The 17,606-nt window shown below is 38.3% G+C and overlaps 3 protein-coding genes across 4 annotated transcripts; all 3 read left to right on the top strand.

Annotated features, from left to right (window-relative positions):
* The first annotated feature begins 406 nt into the window (after positions 1 to 406).
* On the top strand, positions 407 to 6,351 carry LOC137747612 (casein kinase 1-like protein HD16). The gene is made up of 19 exons (XM_068487751.2): positions 407 to 757; positions 1,584 to 1,765; positions 1,843 to 2,060; positions 2,160 to 2,285; positions 2,376 to 2,449; positions 2,524 to 2,593; positions 2,702 to 2,757; positions 2,893 to 2,964; positions 3,057 to 3,151; positions 3,284 to 3,350; positions 3,680 to 3,809; positions 3,902 to 4,120; positions 4,203 to 4,333; positions 4,550 to 4,724; positions 4,819 to 4,909; positions 5,113 to 5,270; positions 5,359 to 5,547; positions 5,676 to 5,778; positions 5,938 to 6,351. Exons 2-18 carry the CDS (start codon positions 1,663 to 1,665, stop codon positions 5,733 to 5,735), a joined length of 2,034 nt encoding a protein of 677 aa, XP_068343852.2. The 5' UTR covers positions 407 to 757; positions 1,584 to 1,662; the 3' UTR covers positions 5,736 to 5,778; positions 5,938 to 6,351.
* Positions 6,352 to 8,299: 1,948 nt separating this feature from the next.
* On the top strand, positions 8,300 to 11,491 carry LOC137748402 (FRIGIDA-like protein 4a). Its single transcript, XM_068488549.2, has 3 exons — positions 8,300 to 9,401; positions 10,411 to 10,586; positions 10,705 to 11,491. The coding sequence occupies exons 1-3, from the start codon at positions 8,513 to 8,515 to the stop codon at positions 11,302 to 11,304; spliced, it is 1,665 nt and encodes a 554-aa protein (XP_068344650.2). The 5' UTR covers positions 8,300 to 8,512; the 3' UTR covers positions 11,305 to 11,491.
* Positions 11,492 to 11,855: 364 nt separating this feature from the next.
* Positions 11,856 to 17,365, top strand: LOC137748921 (aldehyde dehydrogenase family 2 member C4-like). Of its 2 annotated transcripts, XM_068489114.2 has the most exons (9): positions 11,856 to 12,002; positions 12,275 to 12,417; positions 14,604 to 14,987; positions 15,522 to 15,611; positions 15,723 to 15,896; positions 16,136 to 16,273; positions 16,419 to 16,556; positions 16,694 to 16,755; positions 16,882 to 17,365. In XM_068489114.2, the coding sequence occupies exons 1-9, from the start codon at positions 11,894 to 11,896 to the stop codon at positions 17,153 to 17,155; spliced, it is 1,512 nt and encodes a 503-aa protein (XP_068345215.2). In that variant the 5' UTR covers positions 11,856 to 11,893; the 3' UTR covers positions 17,156 to 17,365. The 2 variants fall into 2 exon arrangements, with proteins under 2 accessions (XP_068345215.2, XP_088546117.1); XM_088689991.1 differs by lacking the exon at positions 14,604 to 14,987.
* Positions 17,366 to 17,606: the final 241 nt, after the last annotated feature.

Here is a 17,606-nt window from a genome sequence, read left to right as displayed (position 1 = left end):
TTCCCTTTCTTAATGTAAAATATATCATCGTATTAAAAAAAAATATTGTTTGATAATTTTCAATATAAATCCTATAGACTTAATTCTAAACTTTATATGCATAAGAAAATGCATATGCCTCTATAACGCAATGTCAAAAAATAATAATGTCTATATTTATCATGCGAGTTTAATTCTTACCCATTTTTTGCCCCAAACAACCAACAAAATCGACACGATTAAAGCATCAATAAAGACGCACGTGATTTTTTTTGGTTTGGTAAAATACACGAGTTAAAACTTGGTATTATAAAAATCTTTTTGGATATTTTTTAAATAAAATACTTTTTTCAAAAAATCTTTTGTAACCGGTCCAAATTGAATTAACCCACTACTAATATTTGCTGACCTCAGCACCTGCCCGGCTGCCCCACCTGAAACAAAAATCTAAAAACTTACAGTACTTGAAGGCAGCCACGATTCAGTACTCACGTACACGATAGGGCCTCTGCTCCACCAATACATTCGCTCCACGTCTTCCCTTGCGGTATCGCACGCACCAGCTCGCTTACACCGTCTTTCCCATGCGGATACACCTCTCTCTCTCTACCCTCTCTCTCTACACATTCAGACCCACCTAAGTCACCCACCGTCAAATTCTTTGATAGCCTCTCTTCCATGAAACAAACCCCATTTTGTTAAATCCTCCATTTTTTTCTTCATTTTTCATCGGAAGAATCCTATTGGGTTCTCGAATTCATGAGCTTTTTATCAAAAGGTACGTGTTTGTTCGATAAAGTTCGATACTTTCCTGTGTATTGCCATTTGGGTATGCCGTAAATTTGCCTTTGATTCTGATTGTTTTGATGTTTTTGCGATTGCAGTGCATCGGTTTGTGTGAATCTGTATGTGGGTGTTCTTGTTTTTGTATTTTGATTTTCTGGGAATTTTGTGCGTGCTGTGTTTGCATGGCTTTTTGGATTCATCTAACTGGTGGGTGGAAAATTTGAGATGGGTTTGATTGATTTGAGCTGAAAGCTTTCCGAATAAGCCGGTTTTCGGGTTAAAAGTTTGCGCTTTTGTGTGATGTTTGTGGTTTATGGATTAGATGTTTAGGATTTCAGTGATGATTTTACTTTTTGGTGATAGATTTATATGTCGTTCTGTTTGAATGAATGATTGGGATATAAGACTGTTCGGTTGAACTTTGAACTTGTGGGTAATCGGGATTTTGGCCAGATGAAGATCAATGATGTTGTAGCTTTTGGAAATTAATGTAATTGTGCTTGGGTGCTAATGTAGCTGTAGTTGTGTTGAGTAAAGTTTTGAATGTCTATTATGTTTGTGATGGACATCAACTTGCAATGCCAGGACTTTTAAACCAAATTTTGTTTCTGCGATATATAATGGTTCAGTTAAAACGTGTTGCTGCTATGAAAATTCACGTGTCATTGGAATCATTATGCATTTATGAGTTATAGATCTTGTTTTCACTTGTATGTCGTTGAATGATGTTACTAATATGAATATGTGTCAATTTAAATTTTGTACGGTGAGTATCTGAAGTCAAGAGAAAATCTGATTTATCGTCTTTTGTTTGTTAGGTTGAATCTAAGGCTTTAATTTTTCAACATTCTTTTGGGGCTGGAGAAGGAAAGTAGAGATTATTTGCATGAATATAGAATGCCAGATTTAAGAAGTGGAGTTCGACGTTCAAAGAGGATCAATTATGTCCAGGAAGATCCTGCTGTTCTAGTTCCAGCTGTGCGGCCTGGTGCTGGAAAAGGTAATAGCTTCAACATTCTATTCTTGATATCTTCTGAAAAATTCATTTAACCCCGTGCTTTCTTTGTTCAAGTGCAGTTCTGACTGGTAAAGGTAGGGGTAGAGGGTCTAGAGCCCTGAATCAAGGTAAGAATTCCAAGCTATTTGGTGCTGGAGTTGGTGGCCAAGGGCATACAGGTTTGGGTTTTCCAGAAAGAGAATTAGCGCCGGTTCACGACGAGTTGGTAGATCAGAAAGGTGCACAGAAATTGGTTGCTATGGAGGATGAAGGAAGCACTAGTCCACTTCCGGACAGAGTAATTTTATGACCTTTCTGATTAGCTTTATGTATATTACTATAGAAGCGTTGTCCATTTAATATAGTATATAATTCCTATAAATTTTGTATTTTTCAGGTACAGGTTGGCAAATCTCCCATGTACAAGCTAGACAGAAAGTTGGGGAAAGGGGGTTTTGGACAAGTTTATGTGGGAAGAAGGATGACTGGCGGCTTAGGGTGCTCTGGGGCTGATGCCTATGAGGTTTCATAGTTGCAGTGCATCTCTAGTATACCTGTGTAAATTCTCTGAGGAAGTTGTGTGATACTAATGGTCATTTCCTGTTCATTGTAGGTTGCTCTGAAGCTTGAAAGTAAAAATGGTAAAGGTTGCAGCCACGGCCCTCCTTATGAGTGGCAAGTATACAGGTAGTGCAATATTTCATCCTTATTTTAGTTAAACTCTAATCTGTGTATCCTGACCATTGTTTTTACGATAACAGTACTCTTAATGGATGCTATGGACTTCCCCTCGTCCATTACAAAGGTCAACAGGGAGAGTACTATATCCTAGTGAGTATCTTGTCTATCCATATTTGTTTCCTTGGAAGGTTTTCCAAATGTTGGAAATATTGTGAATACTTTCCATTCATGAATAATTATTCCTCAATATGAATACAGGTCATGGATATGCTAGGGCCAAGTTTATGGGATGTTTGGAATTCTCGCAATCAGTTGTAAGAAATCATATTGTTCTCTTCTGTTTTTATGCTCCAAGTTTCAGAGTCAGTTTTCTGAAAATTATGCCCCTTCAGTTTATGGGCTATATTTAACACTTTGGTCTTGCGTTTCTGTTTTTGTTTTCTCCGAAGGCTGCCTGAAGAGATGGTTGCTTGTATAGCGGTGGAGGCAATCTCTATTCTGCAGCAGCTTCACACTAGAGGGTACCTTGATATTAATTAGTTTCTCCGTCTTTCTTTTTCTTTTAATTTTTTCTGTCGCATACGTTGTTCATGGTTAATGATTTTCGCTGCAGTTTTGTGCATGGAGATGTTAAGCCCGAAAACTTTTTACTTGGTCTACCTGGAACACCTAATGAAAAGAAGTTATATCTTGTTGATCTTGGTTTGGGTATGTGTTCTTTGTTAGACAAGTATTGGGAAAAGAAAAACTCTTAGACCACAGTTGAATGTGCTTCTGTGTATTCATGTCATGGGAATTTTGAACAACTTGTGACTATTCTTGTATGTTTTTCGTCCTCAGCTTCCAGATGGAGAGATGGGTCTTCTGGACGTCATGTTGATTATGACCAAAAACCTGATGTTTTCAGGTAACTACAACCTTGACCATGGTGTGTGCGTTGGATGGTCAGTTACAAGATGGTTAGGAGGGATTGAGGGGAGAAATAAAAATTGTTATCTTTTAAGTATCATGAGAAAAACAATTGCTTTAAAGGGGTTTTATTAGATTTGGAAGTGAATATAATCTAAGAAGCATTTCAGAAAATAGGACAATTGACTGATTGCACATGTCACTTAATTGTAGTAACGAGCATTATTTCAGTTTGATCATTGGATTACAAGTCCTTTAGAAGAATTTTCCTTATCTGAAATTCACTCATGATCTGAAATGGCCTAATGTATCTGATATCTTTAAAAGGGGAACTGTACGTTATGCAAGTGTACACGCTCATTTAGGAAGGACAGGGAGCCGAAGGGATGACCTTGAATCGTTAGCTTATACCCTAATATTTCTCCTTAGAGGAAAGCTTCCCTGGCAAGGCTACAATGTAAGTTCATTTGGTATTTCACTATGCATTACCATTCCAGCTGGATGGCCTATTTCTGTTTACAAATGCTAACCTGGAGTTTGGGGCTGCAGGGCGAGAACAAAGGTTTTCTTGTTTGCAAGAAGAAGATGGCAACTTCTGCTGAGACGCTATGCAGCTTATGCCCTCCCCCTTTTCAACAGTTTCTTGAGATGGTTACCAATATGAAATTCGATGAAGAACCAAATTACTTAAAGCTTATTTCCCTTTTTGATAACAGCATTGGCACAATTGCCTCTCTGCGACCTATCAGAACTGATGGAGCTGCAAAGGTGGTTGCTCATGTTATAATCTGTTGATAAATTTTAAGTTTCTGGCCAGTTCAATTATTTATTGAATTTTTATGCAATGTAGGCGGGTCAAAAAAGAGGAAGATTGCTTGTTGACTCGGTAGATGATGAGCAACCTAAGAAAAAAGTTCGCCAAGGTAGTCCAGCTACTCAGTGGATCTCGGTCTATAATACCAGATCATCAATGAAACAAAGGTAGTTTCTGTGAAGGGAACATAAATCCCTTTCAGGTTTTCTTACTTTATTTATCATCGGCAAGGTAGAGAAGCCTTGACAATGTCTCGCCAATCACCCATCCTAAATCCCTGTTTCCCGGTTCACCTTTAATCTAAATTCTTTTTGTTGTTACTTTATTCTTGGCTTTACATTCTTGTTCCTGTATCAGCGAGTAACAAGAAGGCTTCTCTGCAGGTATCACTACAATGTTTTGGATCAAAGACTGGACCAGCACATTGATAAAGGAAAGGAAGATGGTTTGTATATTAGTTGTGTCGCTTCATCTGCAAATATGTGGGCTATCGTCATGGATGCTGGGACTGGATTCACATCCCAAGTTTATGAACGATCATCTATTTTCTTGCACAAGGTAGCTATTCTTGAAAGTACTTCCCATCAAGTTTCACTTTGACATTTAATTATTTTCTGTTCCAGAAAGTTGATGATTTCTTATTGTCCACCAGGAATGGATAATGGAACAATGGGACAAGAACTACTATATTACTTCACTTGCTGGCGCATTAAATGGCAGTGCTCTGGTGGTAATGTCCCAAGGTAAGTGAAACTAGTTTACCAAGCTTCTTATTGTCTTTGGCAATGTGGCTGGGGCTTGGTTTCTGCAGTGCAGTCACTTATCTTTACCCCTACCTTCAGCATTGATCTGCAGGATATATCTCATCGAATTGTCATTCTGACTTGGTTGAGCTGTTCTTCTCTAATAGCTAATTCCTAATTTTTTCGCTGTCTTCCCATTGCAGGTGTGCCTTATACTCAACAATCCTACAAAGTCAGTGATGTGTTCCCTTTCAAATGGATTAATAAGAAGTGGAAAGAAGGTTTCTCTGTTACCTCCATGACTACTGCAGGTAGCAGATGGGGTATAGTCATGTCCCGAAATGCAGGTTATTCTAGTCAGGTATACCAATTTAAAACTCTGGTTGTAATGTTCTGTTTCAGGTGAAACAGTGCAGAAGCTAACTGCGTCCTATGCACTGTCTTGCTAGGTTGTCGAACTTGATTTCCTGTATCCCAGTGAAGGAATCCATAGAAGATGGGAGAACGGATATCGGATTACCTCCACTGCGGCTACGGAGGATCAAGCTGCATTCATACTTAGTTTACCCAAGAAGAAATCACCAGATGTGGCTCAAGAAACTCTACGGACGTCGATTTTTCCAACTTACCAAGTGAAGGTACATTTTAATTGCTGAGATATATCCAATTGGGGGAGAGTGGGTGTTGCCCGCCTAATAGAATTAAATTACCTTAGATGCATGATTTTTTTCTGTGGTGGATTTACTGTTTATTTTCGCTGTGGCAGGAAAAATGGTTAAAGAATCTCTACATTGCATCTATCTGCTACGGGAGAACAGTGTCTTGAGGATCAGGTTCGGTGAAACGCTGCATGATGATGTTAAATGCAGGTATAATATGATGCTTTTAGATCCCGTATTAGTTCAGTAAACTACTTCTAAGTTGTGGGCTTGAACCTCGGACTCAAATCACCTCCATCCAGTTTTTTAAGTATTATTTCGATAAGCAATAAGCTGTTAACATTTTCTGGGTAAAATGGGATTTTACAGCGACACCAAGGCAGCATTATGTACTTCTCGGCGGATGGCTGATTGCACCTTTTGTCTAGCCTTCCTGACGATACAGAAAGTTCTGTACCATGTAGAGGAGGCAAAAATGCTTTCATGGAGAACGTATGAGTAGAGGCACTAAAATGTACCGGCATTCGTGCTTATCGGAGGTAGTTCAAAGACGTAGAAGTTTGTACTCTTGGTATGTTGTATTTTGGTTGTAGAAGGGATGCAATTCTCCAAGTTGAAGGTAAAAAAACATAACCTCTTGGGGGAGAGTTCAAGTTTAAGAAAAAAAGAAACTCTTGGAAGGCATTTGGGACGCAAGTGTGTCACCCTCCCAAAAGTATGTGTGTAAAGGAATTGTCATATTTATTATAAAACAAAAGTAATGAAAATTGAAAAATTGACTCATCCATCGATTGAGATTTTGCTTTTCCAATTTCCAATGGGGTTCCTCATGTGCTACTTAGGGCAGTGCTATACATACTTATTTTATTTTTCACTCTTTTAATTTCTACTGTCGGATTAAATGAATTGAAGAAAATTAATGGTAAAAAATTTAATAAGAATGTGTAGGAAATAAAATAGGTGTGTAAAGAACACTTTCTTATTTACTAATATTTACTTTTGGGTGGTGCATGTTTCATTGATCTTCATTGATTCCTTACGTTGACGATTTTGCAAAGAGAGGTTTTCCCTTTCCTTTTTTTTTTTTTTTATGGTAAAAAGATACTAATATGGGGATGTCTTTTGTGATCTTTAAGCTAATTACGTACTGTCATGTCTAAATTTTAATTAAATAATTAAAATCTACATAATTCGAATTACGTGACGCTTTTGTCCTAAATGTCTAATCCCTAATGCCGCCATCAGAGTGGTATGCGGTATGCTGATGTAGATAATTTTGTCTCTTGATACAAGCTGAGACAACTCTCTGAACCCCCTTATGGGGTTAGTCTAGTGGTGAGAGTGGATATAGAAATGGATAGGAGTATGCTAGGTTCAGGTTTCGAAACCTCCAATGTTTAAAAAAAAAACCTTGTCTATGTTATGATCCACCCACATGATAATTGCATGATCCTTACGATGAGATGATTAGGATCCACCTCATCCGGATTACAGTTTAAAAAACACATGTTAATTACTTTATTCTTCTCGATGAAGCATTTGGTTGGTCCTGAAATCTTCAGCAAACTGAGCTATGAGCTTTTCTATTAGCCATCCAGGGTGGACTATTTGAGTCACAAATTGCATTATGTTGAAGATAAACGATTCTTCTCACTTCATTTTTCTATTGAGTGCTTTGTAAATCAAAATGAGACAAGTTTGATACATTTCAGTTCAATTCTCGCTGTTCTTTTGGAACGGTCATTTATATAGGCAAAAGTCACGGACAAACAGCTACAATCTTACGAAATCATAAAGCAAAGGATGTCGTAGCAAATAGTGAAAACTATTTACCCTATACGAAAGTCTTCAACGAATAGTGAAAGCTTAGCCAACCCACATGAGGTAGAGGTATCCATACTTACAACAAAACAGCTATATATATGTATGTATGATATGCACTCTTATCAATTAGGGCAACTTTCAAAACACAGTAACTTGTACTGCAGGTTGCTGCAATGGATGTGAGAAAATATTTGTCCAGCTCAGGCTGCATAACCATCCGATTGGGCGGGCGAATGTACTACGATGAGATTGATCGCCCGAGATTCACACTGAGAGCAGATCAAACGGCAATAAGTTGAGGTGGAAAGTCTTGTGCTGCGGGTGAAGTTGAAGAAAGAAAAGAGGAAGATTTTTGACTCTCCATCACCTGTGCAAGTCTCATGTGATCCTTGCACTTACTCTCAGCATTTTGATCAATTATATGTGTTGGACGAACCCGAAGAATACGATCACCTATCTCGCTCGTTCTCCATGCGTTTCGGGGATCATTCGAAGATCTTTCGGAAGAATGAATCGATGGTTTAGGAGTAGAAATGAAATTGTTTGTTTAATCCTTTGTTGCTATGTGTGTGTATCTGTGTGTGTGTGTATGCATATATAGTAATGTTCATCAGTTCATGGGATAAGAAGGGTGTCTTTCTAAAGTTTTGTATGGGAAATTCCCTATTGTCTATAGACTCTATACTCACTTCATATGTTCTTACGTAGCAAGTAATTTTTAGTGTATTCGGAACACAGTCACGTAGTGTTATTATTTCACTCAAATTATAACACGTGAAAAAGCGCATCACATAACTTGTGTTACATGTACTCATAATTAAGATGACAAACTATAATTAGTGTTATGAATTGGCTAAGTGTATGTAAAGTTATGGCAACTCAAATATAGGTATTGGACCAAAAGAGGAAAAAAAAAAAAAAAAAAAAAAAAGGGAAGGAGGGTTCTGGAACTAAAACGGTACCGTTCATCGTAACGTGAAAACCGAAGGGAATGAAAGAAAATTCAGATTCACCGCGCAGAGACTGATCTTCTGCTTCTTCTTCGTCTTCAGAAAATAGGGTTTAGGGTTTTCGTTTCCGAAAAATCCCCAATTCAGTGACTTCAGAACACCGTCATTTCATGATTTCATCACCATATCCGCCAATGGGGACCGACGTGGTGGTCACGACGGACCGAGTCCAGAAGTTCTTCGAGGACCTGGAGGCGCAGAAGGCGATTCTCTCCACCTCTACCAAGCTTTTCACAACCCTCTCCGACCACTTCGATTCCCTCCAGAAATCCATTTCCGAGAAATCCCATTCTCTCGAATCCAAAATCCAATCCCTGGAATCCCGTTCCCGCGAAACCTTACAATCCCTCGACCACCGCGAGGCCTCCATCCCGGAGCGCGAGTCCTCCACCGCTGCTCGAATCGAGGAGCAGAAAGCCGCGGCCTTGGCCGAGGTGGAGAAGAATGTTTTTGGGGATTTGGATTTGGCGGAGACCCTGAAATCGTTTTGCAGGAAAATGGACTCCCAGGGTTTGGTGAAGTTCATCGTGTCGAAGCGGAAGGAATCGATATCGCTCCGGGCGGAGATTGTACAGGCGATTTCGGAGGCGGTGGACCCGCTAAGATTGGTGCTTGATGCATTGGAAGATTTTTTGGATTCTAAAGCCAAGAAATTCGGGGTTACCGATAAGAGGTGGGCGTGCGGGCTGTTAGTTCAGGCTCTGTTTCCGGAGGGTAAGCCCAATGCTGGCGCGAAGGGGCCGGAGTTTTCTAGGAGCATGGTGGAGAGAGCGGCGGGGATTGCAGATACGTGGAAGGCGCAGATGGATGGAGATCCGAACGGTGGTGGCGGGACATTGGGGGCTGCGGAGGCGGTGATGTTTGTGCAAATGCTCGTTGGGTTTCGATTGAAGAAGAAGTTCGGTGAGGAGTTCTTTAGGAAGTTGGTAATGGAGCACGCAGCGAGGAGGGATATGGCAAAGCTAGCAAGGGCTCTAGAATTCGGAGAGAAAATGGGAGGTATGTGTTCACAATGTTTGTTTAACCAATTCCAATTTTGTTGCAACAGTTTGTTTGCAAAAAAACTTATGCTGCCACTTGTTGAGAAACTTGTATTGCGAATGGTCTTTCTGCTTGCATGTTGAGGCATAACCTATCAAACTTGAACCTACATTGTTGCTGCAAGTTTGATTCCATTACCCGTTCAAGCTTAGCCAGCACGTGATTCGGATTAAAAATCTTTGTGAGCCCAGCAAACCTAAGATTAAGTTAATGTTGACACTTACTAAGCCAGTAGGACAGATTTCAGTCTCATGTTGCTTCATTACCAAATGAAATCTAAATTAGAAATTATGACTTAGAAAAGCAGCACTTCTATGGCCAAGGTTTTGAGTTGATTTTGATAGTCTGCAGACACTCGGAGTGTAATATCAGGGAATCATTTAGTGTGTGAAAAAGTGAAAAGCTTTACCTCTTGTATGTTATTTTGCTTAGAATTTGAGCTGTAGGATAGCTGACGTAGTAAATTTTGATGATGAAGAGTTTACAGCTCTTCAGAAATTTCCGCTCAGAGAGACATTGATATGTTTCGGAGCTAAGTTTCCCGATGATAATTTGATAACCTCCATACTTTGCGTGAATAGTAAATGCTAGAAATAAGTACGGTATGTACCTTAGTTTTGCCTCCCCCTCTTCAAAACTGATAATAACAGATAGTAAACTTAATCTTATGTGAGAGGCCGAGAAACGTATGTTTGTAGTTTGTACCTCCCACTTGTACATAGAATAAGAATGAGTTTACAATTGAGGCATGAAAGTGTTAATGCTTACGAACATCTGCCCAATTTATGAAACGAAACTTGAGTATGACTTGATTAAGTGTTTGTTCCACTGATTTGATTCTTTTGAGAGAATCTTTTTTTGTTGTTCTTCCCTCTTATTTGGTTCAGCATCATTACTTGATTGCCTAGATTTTCATTTTGTAAGCACTGCCCGTTGTGTATACTTGATGAATTTCTGATTTGTACAGATGTCATTGATGAGTTAGTGAAGAATGGCAAGGAGATAGAGGCTGTATATTTTGCTTCTGAGTCTGATTTGACCGAGAGATTTCCTCCTGTTTCTCTGCTCAAGTCGTATCTCAAGAACTCCAGAAAGAATGCTGCGACCATATTGAAGAATGGCAATAATAGTGTGGCTGCTACTGTATGTGTAACTTTCCTTTTATCTTTAGTTTCCCCAACGGAGTTTTGTTTTTCACTCTGTAATCAGAAGAGTTTCTGCACACTTTTGGGAGATTTATTAATTGAAGTCCATCTTACAGGAGGAATCGAGCACATTTGAGTTGAATTCCATCAAAGCAATAATCAAATGTGTAGAAGACCACAAGCTTGAATTAGAGTTTTCTCTTGAGAACTTAAGAAAGCGGGCCACTCATCTGGAGAAAGCCAGGACAGAAAGGAAGAAGAGATCAGCATCTTCCAGCAGGCCTCATAATAATAAGCGAGCCTACGGTGGCAGTGGAGGTGGTGGCAGCGGCAGTGGTGGGGGTGGTGGCCGAGGGGTTGGACAGTCTTCTTCCCGGCCTGCCAAAGCTGCCAAGTTTTCCAATGCATACCCTTCCTTCACCCGCAGGAACCCAAATCCTCTTCCACAGCATAGTCCTGCAACAAGATACTCTGGTCCTTATAATTACCCCAGCCAAAGTGTGTACGATGGTCCAACAGTAGCATCATATGGATCCACATACGGAGCTCCCCCTGCTCAAAGCCCCGCTGCTCTTCCGTCGCAACACTACTCCCTCTCTGGGGACAGCTTGGGTGCTGCCGGCTTCCGAAGTAGTGGTGCTTATGGTGGCCAGACCAACTACGGGTACGCAAGTGCTGCTCCACCAGCGTACCAGCCTCCTTCGTATCCGCAATAGTTAGAAGCAAAACATATAGCTTAGATGATGGAAGTTTTTTTCTAAATTTTTTTTTTAAGAGTCCCTCCAATTGTATAATGACATGTGGCGTACCGAACCTTGTTCCGGCCACACTGAAAAATCTCTTCATGAATGTATACCTTCACATTCATAATGTCAAGATTTTGATTCTCTCCGTTGGATGCAATATCGTTGTGTGTACCTTGAAAGTTGGATGTGCTTGTTAAGAGTTTGGATTCATAATGTCAAATGATTTGGTTGAAATATCATATTGGAAGTCTCGATTTATGTTCATATCAACTTTTAGTATATATCATATGGCGGATAGTTTTTGAATCAAACACGGAGAATATCATATTTAACCATTAAATGATAAATATATTAAACAAGTCCATGTACATGAAGAATTTAACAAATTATTCAAAATTTAATATTCATTAACATTATACTAATGCTGGCTTCAAAAAATAGAAAAACATTTTTAAGTTTTATTACCGCATAATGCGCTCTGTGTATATATAACAGAAACAAGAGTTTCATTTTCTACACAAACAAAACAGAGCACATCACGGTGAGGAAGAGGACCGCCATGGCTAGTGATTCCAACGGCATCTTAGCTTCCGAGTCTTCCGTCAAAATTCCGACAATAAAGTACACCAAGCTCTTCATCAATGGAGAATTCGTTGATTCCGTTTCAGGTTCTCATCATTTTTTTTTTCTTCCCAACAAAGTTATTAGCTTTCACCTACATAAGACCAACCCCAAGTTGACAAAGCTCCCTTCTTTGTGAGGGTCGGGGAAAAAATCTATAGTATACAGTCTTACTCTTGTTTTGCAAAGCGATTGTTTTCCTCAACTCAAAAATCCGTGATATTTCGGTCATAAAAGAACAACTTCTCTGTTGTATCAAGGCTCGCCCTCTAGCTTTCACATACATAAATTGTTAAATGCATGTTTTGTTGTTTAATAGGGAAAACATTTGAGACGCTGGATCCAAGAACAGGGGAGGTGATAGCTAGAGTTGCAGAAGCAGATAAGGAAGATGTTGATTTGGCTGTCGAGGCTGCACGTGCTGCCTTCGAAAATGGCCCTTGGCCTCGCTTGCCCGGCAGTGTATGCACTCTAAATCGTACTCTCGAAAACGAATTTACAGTGTGAAATTAGAATACCGTCACATGATATAAATTATATATTGTCATTGCAATTACATTTACTTATGGAAAGGGATTTTCTCTGCATCCCTTCCATCTAATCCTTCACATCAAACAATTTGGACCTTTGAAATTTGATCAAATGACTAAGATTATTATAACTTTAAAATGGGTCCGTATTTTTAACTGTTGAATCAAATTTCAAGAATTCGAATTATTTGATGAGAATGATTAGGTGGAAAGGGTCCGGAGAGGATCTATTTCCTTTAATTATTCAAGTAGCAAACAACAAAATCTCGTCGAACTAATTAAGAGAATTTTATTTTTTTTAAATGTCATATAATTTTTTTTTTTAGTTGTTAAATGAACTAAAATTTTTGCAATTTGTCATACTAATTTTTCAAAATCATTAATTTATCATTTCGGCCGAACTTCCTTTCAGTTTTCATACAAAATAAATCATGTGCTTTGCACGACTTGTGTTCATGGTTAATTCGAACATTTCAACATAAAGACTGTCATCCGCTTTACCCTTTTCGAAACACAAAGAAGACAGTGCGGGTCTTTCCTCTTTTTCCAAACAGCAAACCCTCATATCCTCATATACCACATTAACCCCCCTTTTGTATTTTTTGAAAAAACTCAAGAATTAGTTTTGTTAAAGACAACTTATTAAAAGGGGAGTAAGATATTAAAATATCCGAAATATCTTTCCGAACTTTATACGCATTATTGTTCTCTTTCAGTTTTTTTATGTTTGTTGGGATTCCATGTTTTCTAAAAATTATTAGAGCATCTCCAATCCGTGTCAGATAATTATATAATTTGGGTTGAGTTGGGTTAGGTACGATTATTATTGACCAAGCCTGCACGCCATAAGCACTTATTAGTTATTACAACATTTGAAAAATCTCTCAAATAATGCATGTTTTGCATGTATTATTATTCTTTTCCAAAACTACTATTATTCTATTTGTGTTGAGTATCTGCAAAGATCTCCTCACGTGGAAATGGAACAACGAATAATCATTTTTATTATGTATAGGCTTTTTAGTCAAAATGATTCGAGATTTGCATAACTCTTGATTTTGATTTTTAAGATTTGAAATTGATAGGAGTGGTCCCTAAGTTTGTAGGTATTTTTGTCATTTTATTCTTATTTAATAGAGATTTTTCACGGAATGACTAAAATAATTGATGGTGGACAAACTCATAGATCATTTCTATCGATTTCAAATTTCAGATACCAAAGTGAAGATTTATACCAATTTAAGGAATCATTTTGGCTTAATGCCTTATGTGCATTCTTTTTATTAATATAAGTAGAAATGGTCATTTAATATTCCATTTGAAATGGTACTTATATTTTCTTTGTAAGTTCATTCCTCCACTTGTAATAAATGTATCTTTACCTTATAAATTTTATAATTGAAACCATTCAACGTCTTAATCTTCATTTCAAGATCATTTTCACAAAAAAAAAATAATTTGAATCAAAGATCATTTAGTTATTCAAATTGTATCAAATAAATCAATAGTGTTTGTATCAAAGAACATATTAATGATGAATCATCCATTATTTGAAACATATGGAGAATAAACGATTTCTATTTCGACTGATTCTTTATAGGGTTGATCTTCAAATGAAGATAAAGACATTGAATGATTTTAATTATAAAATATTTACGGTTAAAACACGTTGTTTGTAAGTGAGGGAATGAACTCATCCCCAAAGAAGGAATGCAAGTATTATTCATATTTAATAAGTTTAAAGTTCATGTTTTGTTCAGAAAAAAAAAAAATGTAAGTGCATCAATTTTGATCTACTTCTTATATTCAAACCAACTAGCTCTTAGTTTAGCATCATCTTCTTCTCCATATTGACAGCGTTGCCCCGAGTTTTAGTCGGTTCCCATTTCAACCAATATTGCAAAACTCACAAATATCTCCTACTCCGACTTTGATATTGTAGAACTGATATACATAAAACTAACATACTTGTTGATAATTTGAAATTGATATACAATGATAGAGCCCACCTCTTTTAGTATGTACCATCGAGAATATATTAACTTTATGTGTCCAACCCCCGATTAATAAACGGGTCAACAACACTCAAATTTGCTTATTGCATGACATAATGTTCAGGAGAGAGGAAGAATAATGCTGAAATTTGCGGACTTAATTGACCAACATGTAGAAGAACTAGCCAGCCTGGATACCGTCAATGCCGGAAATTTGTTCGGCAATGGCAAGATCGCAGGCATACCTTCTGTGGCGAATTCTCTCCGTTATTATGCCGGCGCAGCCGACAAAATCCACGGGGAGGTGCTCAAAATGTCGCGTGATTTTCACGGGTATACGTTGCTCGAACCCATCGGTGTTGTAGGACACATCATTCCCTGGAATTTCCCGAGCACCCTGTTTTTCACGAAGGTCAGCCCTTGCTTAGCCGCCGGGTGCACCATGGTCGTCAAACCTGCCGAGCAGACACCTCTATCGGCGATTTACTACGCTCATCTAGCTAAGCTGGTATAAGCTCAGTTAGTCATGCTGTAGCTCTATGTTTAGCTAACTCTTGTAGACCTTAAACTCGTAAAAATCTGTCAGTTACCCACCTACCATTAGACTCGAAACCATTCCATCCAGTCTTCCGTCAATTTAAGTCGTGTGACATAGTTAGAGGATAATATTGGTATGCCCATGAAATCCCTATAGCAGTGAAATTATATTTGATTAAGCTTACAAGTTACAACATTACAGGCATGATCAAACCTATGATAATTTCATTGCTACAAGGGTTCATGGACGAGTAATGACAATATTATACTTTAAGTGTGTCAAGTGACTTAAATTGATGGAAGATTAGATGGAATGGCTTTGAATATGATGATAGGGGGAAATTGACAATGATTACCGAGTTTAGGGAAAAAAAAATTGTATAGAGAATTATTTTTCACGAAGGTAATAATTTAGAGATCAAATCGGTAGCTTACTTGAGCTATATCGGTAAGATTTCCAATGTGGCTCACTAGTGGTGATTTTGGCTTGTAAATTCTTATGAAGGCTGGTGTTCCTGATGGAGTGCTCAATGTCATAACTGGATTTGGACAGACTGCTGGTGCTGCCATCAGCCATCATATGGACATAGACAAGGTAAACTCCCGTTTTTCTATTCCTTCAAAACTTGTGTCACTTCTGGGGAAAATGTTTTCGAAATTTTGAGGACAGTACGTGAATGTCTTGCCGGAATCTGTAATATTTCAGGTCACTTTTACTGGTTCGACGGAGGTAGGGCGTGAAGTTATGAAGGCAGCAGCAAAAAGCAATCTAAAACAAGTTTCACTCGAACTAGGAGGCAAGTCACCCCTTGTGATCTTTGATGATGCTGATATAAATATGGCTGTTGAGCTGGCTCTCTTGGGAATCTTTTACAACAAGGTCATGTTCATAACTTTGCTCATTGTTAAACTGACTTATGAAGATTACAACAAATCATCGTTTGATAACCTTTTCAGTTTTTGTTTCTAATTTTTAAACATAAAATCAAAATCAAGCCAAATTTTCAAAACGTAACATTCAATTTTTTTTTTTTAAGTAAGAACAAAAACTGAAAATTTGAAAAACGAAATAGTTATTAAACGGAGCCTCAATTTGTCTCACTAAAATTCATATTTTAGGGAGAAATTTGCGTGGCAAGTTCGCGTGTTTACGTTCAAGACGGAATTTATGATGAATTTGTGAAGAAGTTAGAAGACAAGGTGAAAACTTGGGTAGTTGGGGATCCTTTTGATCCTAATGTTCGTCAAGGACCCCAGGTAATTAATCATTACCGTCTAAACTCATGTTCCAATATTTCTAATTCAAGTACTACATATGCTTGAAAATTCCTCAGCTTTTCAAAAAATACAACCTCGAAACTTCGTGTTTCGTTTCATTCGTTTCATTCCCTGAAAATCGCAGGTTGATAAGCAGCAGTTTGATAAAGTTTTAACCTACATTGAGCATGGGAAGAGAGAAGGTGCCACATTGTTAACTGGGGGTAAACCTTTGGGGAATAAGGGATACTACATAGAGCCAACAGTATTCACTGATGTCAAGGTACATTAACTTCGTGTTCCTTTTGATGTCGAATTCAACGTTCTATCCTTTTTCAGAGAAAAAAAAATGGAAGGGACGTTAAATCCGACACGAATAATTTTTTTTCTTTCACATTGATTTTATAACAATTTTATCAGGAGGACATGCTTATAGCCAAAGACGAAATTTTCGGACCTGTAATGGCGCTGATGAAGTTCAAGTACGCAGAGTCTCAAGAAACTTTGTTTTTTAAGCCCTTGCAATGTTACTTAATTTTCGAACCTGGGATTCACATTCTCAACAATTTTACTGATGGTACGTATGACGGTATGAGCTAATATTGCAGGACGACCGAGGAGGCAATAAAGAAAGCTAACAACAGCAAATATGGACTAGCAGCTGGGATTATAACCAAGGACCTGAATGTGGCCAACACCGTCTCCAGGTCGATTCGTGCGGGCATTATTTGGATCAACTGCTACTTGGCATTCGATCGAGACTGCCCTTACGGAGGATATAAGATGAGTGGGTTCGGAAGAGAGCTTGGTTTGCAAGGCCTCCACAAATATCTCCATACCAAATCTGTTGTCACTCCCATTTACAACTCTCCCTGGCTCTAAATTCCCAGACTCTTCAAGGCCAGGCAGATTGTGAAGTTGCTTCTAGATTATCATGTGTTTGAACTAACCCGTTTGTACAGTAAGTGTGTCAATAAGTGCAACTTCGATTGTCATGTTTGAGCGAACTTGGACGATAAGTGTGGCTTAGATTGTCATGTGTTTGAATTAGCTCGTTAAAAATAAATAAAAATACCGAGTTTGAGTTTGAAATATAGTAATAGCCTATATGTCATGATTAAATATGGGTTGAAAAGAATTTTCCTTCTGCTCTTACTCGACGGGTACTTGTTTATAAGAAGTATAGCACTCGTCACGTCACCCGATGTATACATCCTTGCCGATTAGGGCGAAGCTCAGACGAGCACGGGGTATTTTCCAGTGACAACCAAGTACTTCTCCTAATATGTACCGCACACTCAACCAAGTGTTTCTTGTGATTACTAGGATCCAG

This window comes from Pyrus communis, chromosome 2 (assembly GCF_041283825.1).
Source record: "Pyrus communis isolate YQ-2024b chromosome 2, ASM4128382v1, whole genome shotgun sequence".
Lineage (NCBI taxonomy): Eukaryota > Viridiplantae > Streptophyta > Magnoliopsida > Rosales > Rosaceae > Pyrus > Pyrus communis.
The sequence above is the reverse complement of the archived record's forward strand: the minus strand, read 5'-3'. Positions and strand labels throughout refer to the sequence as shown.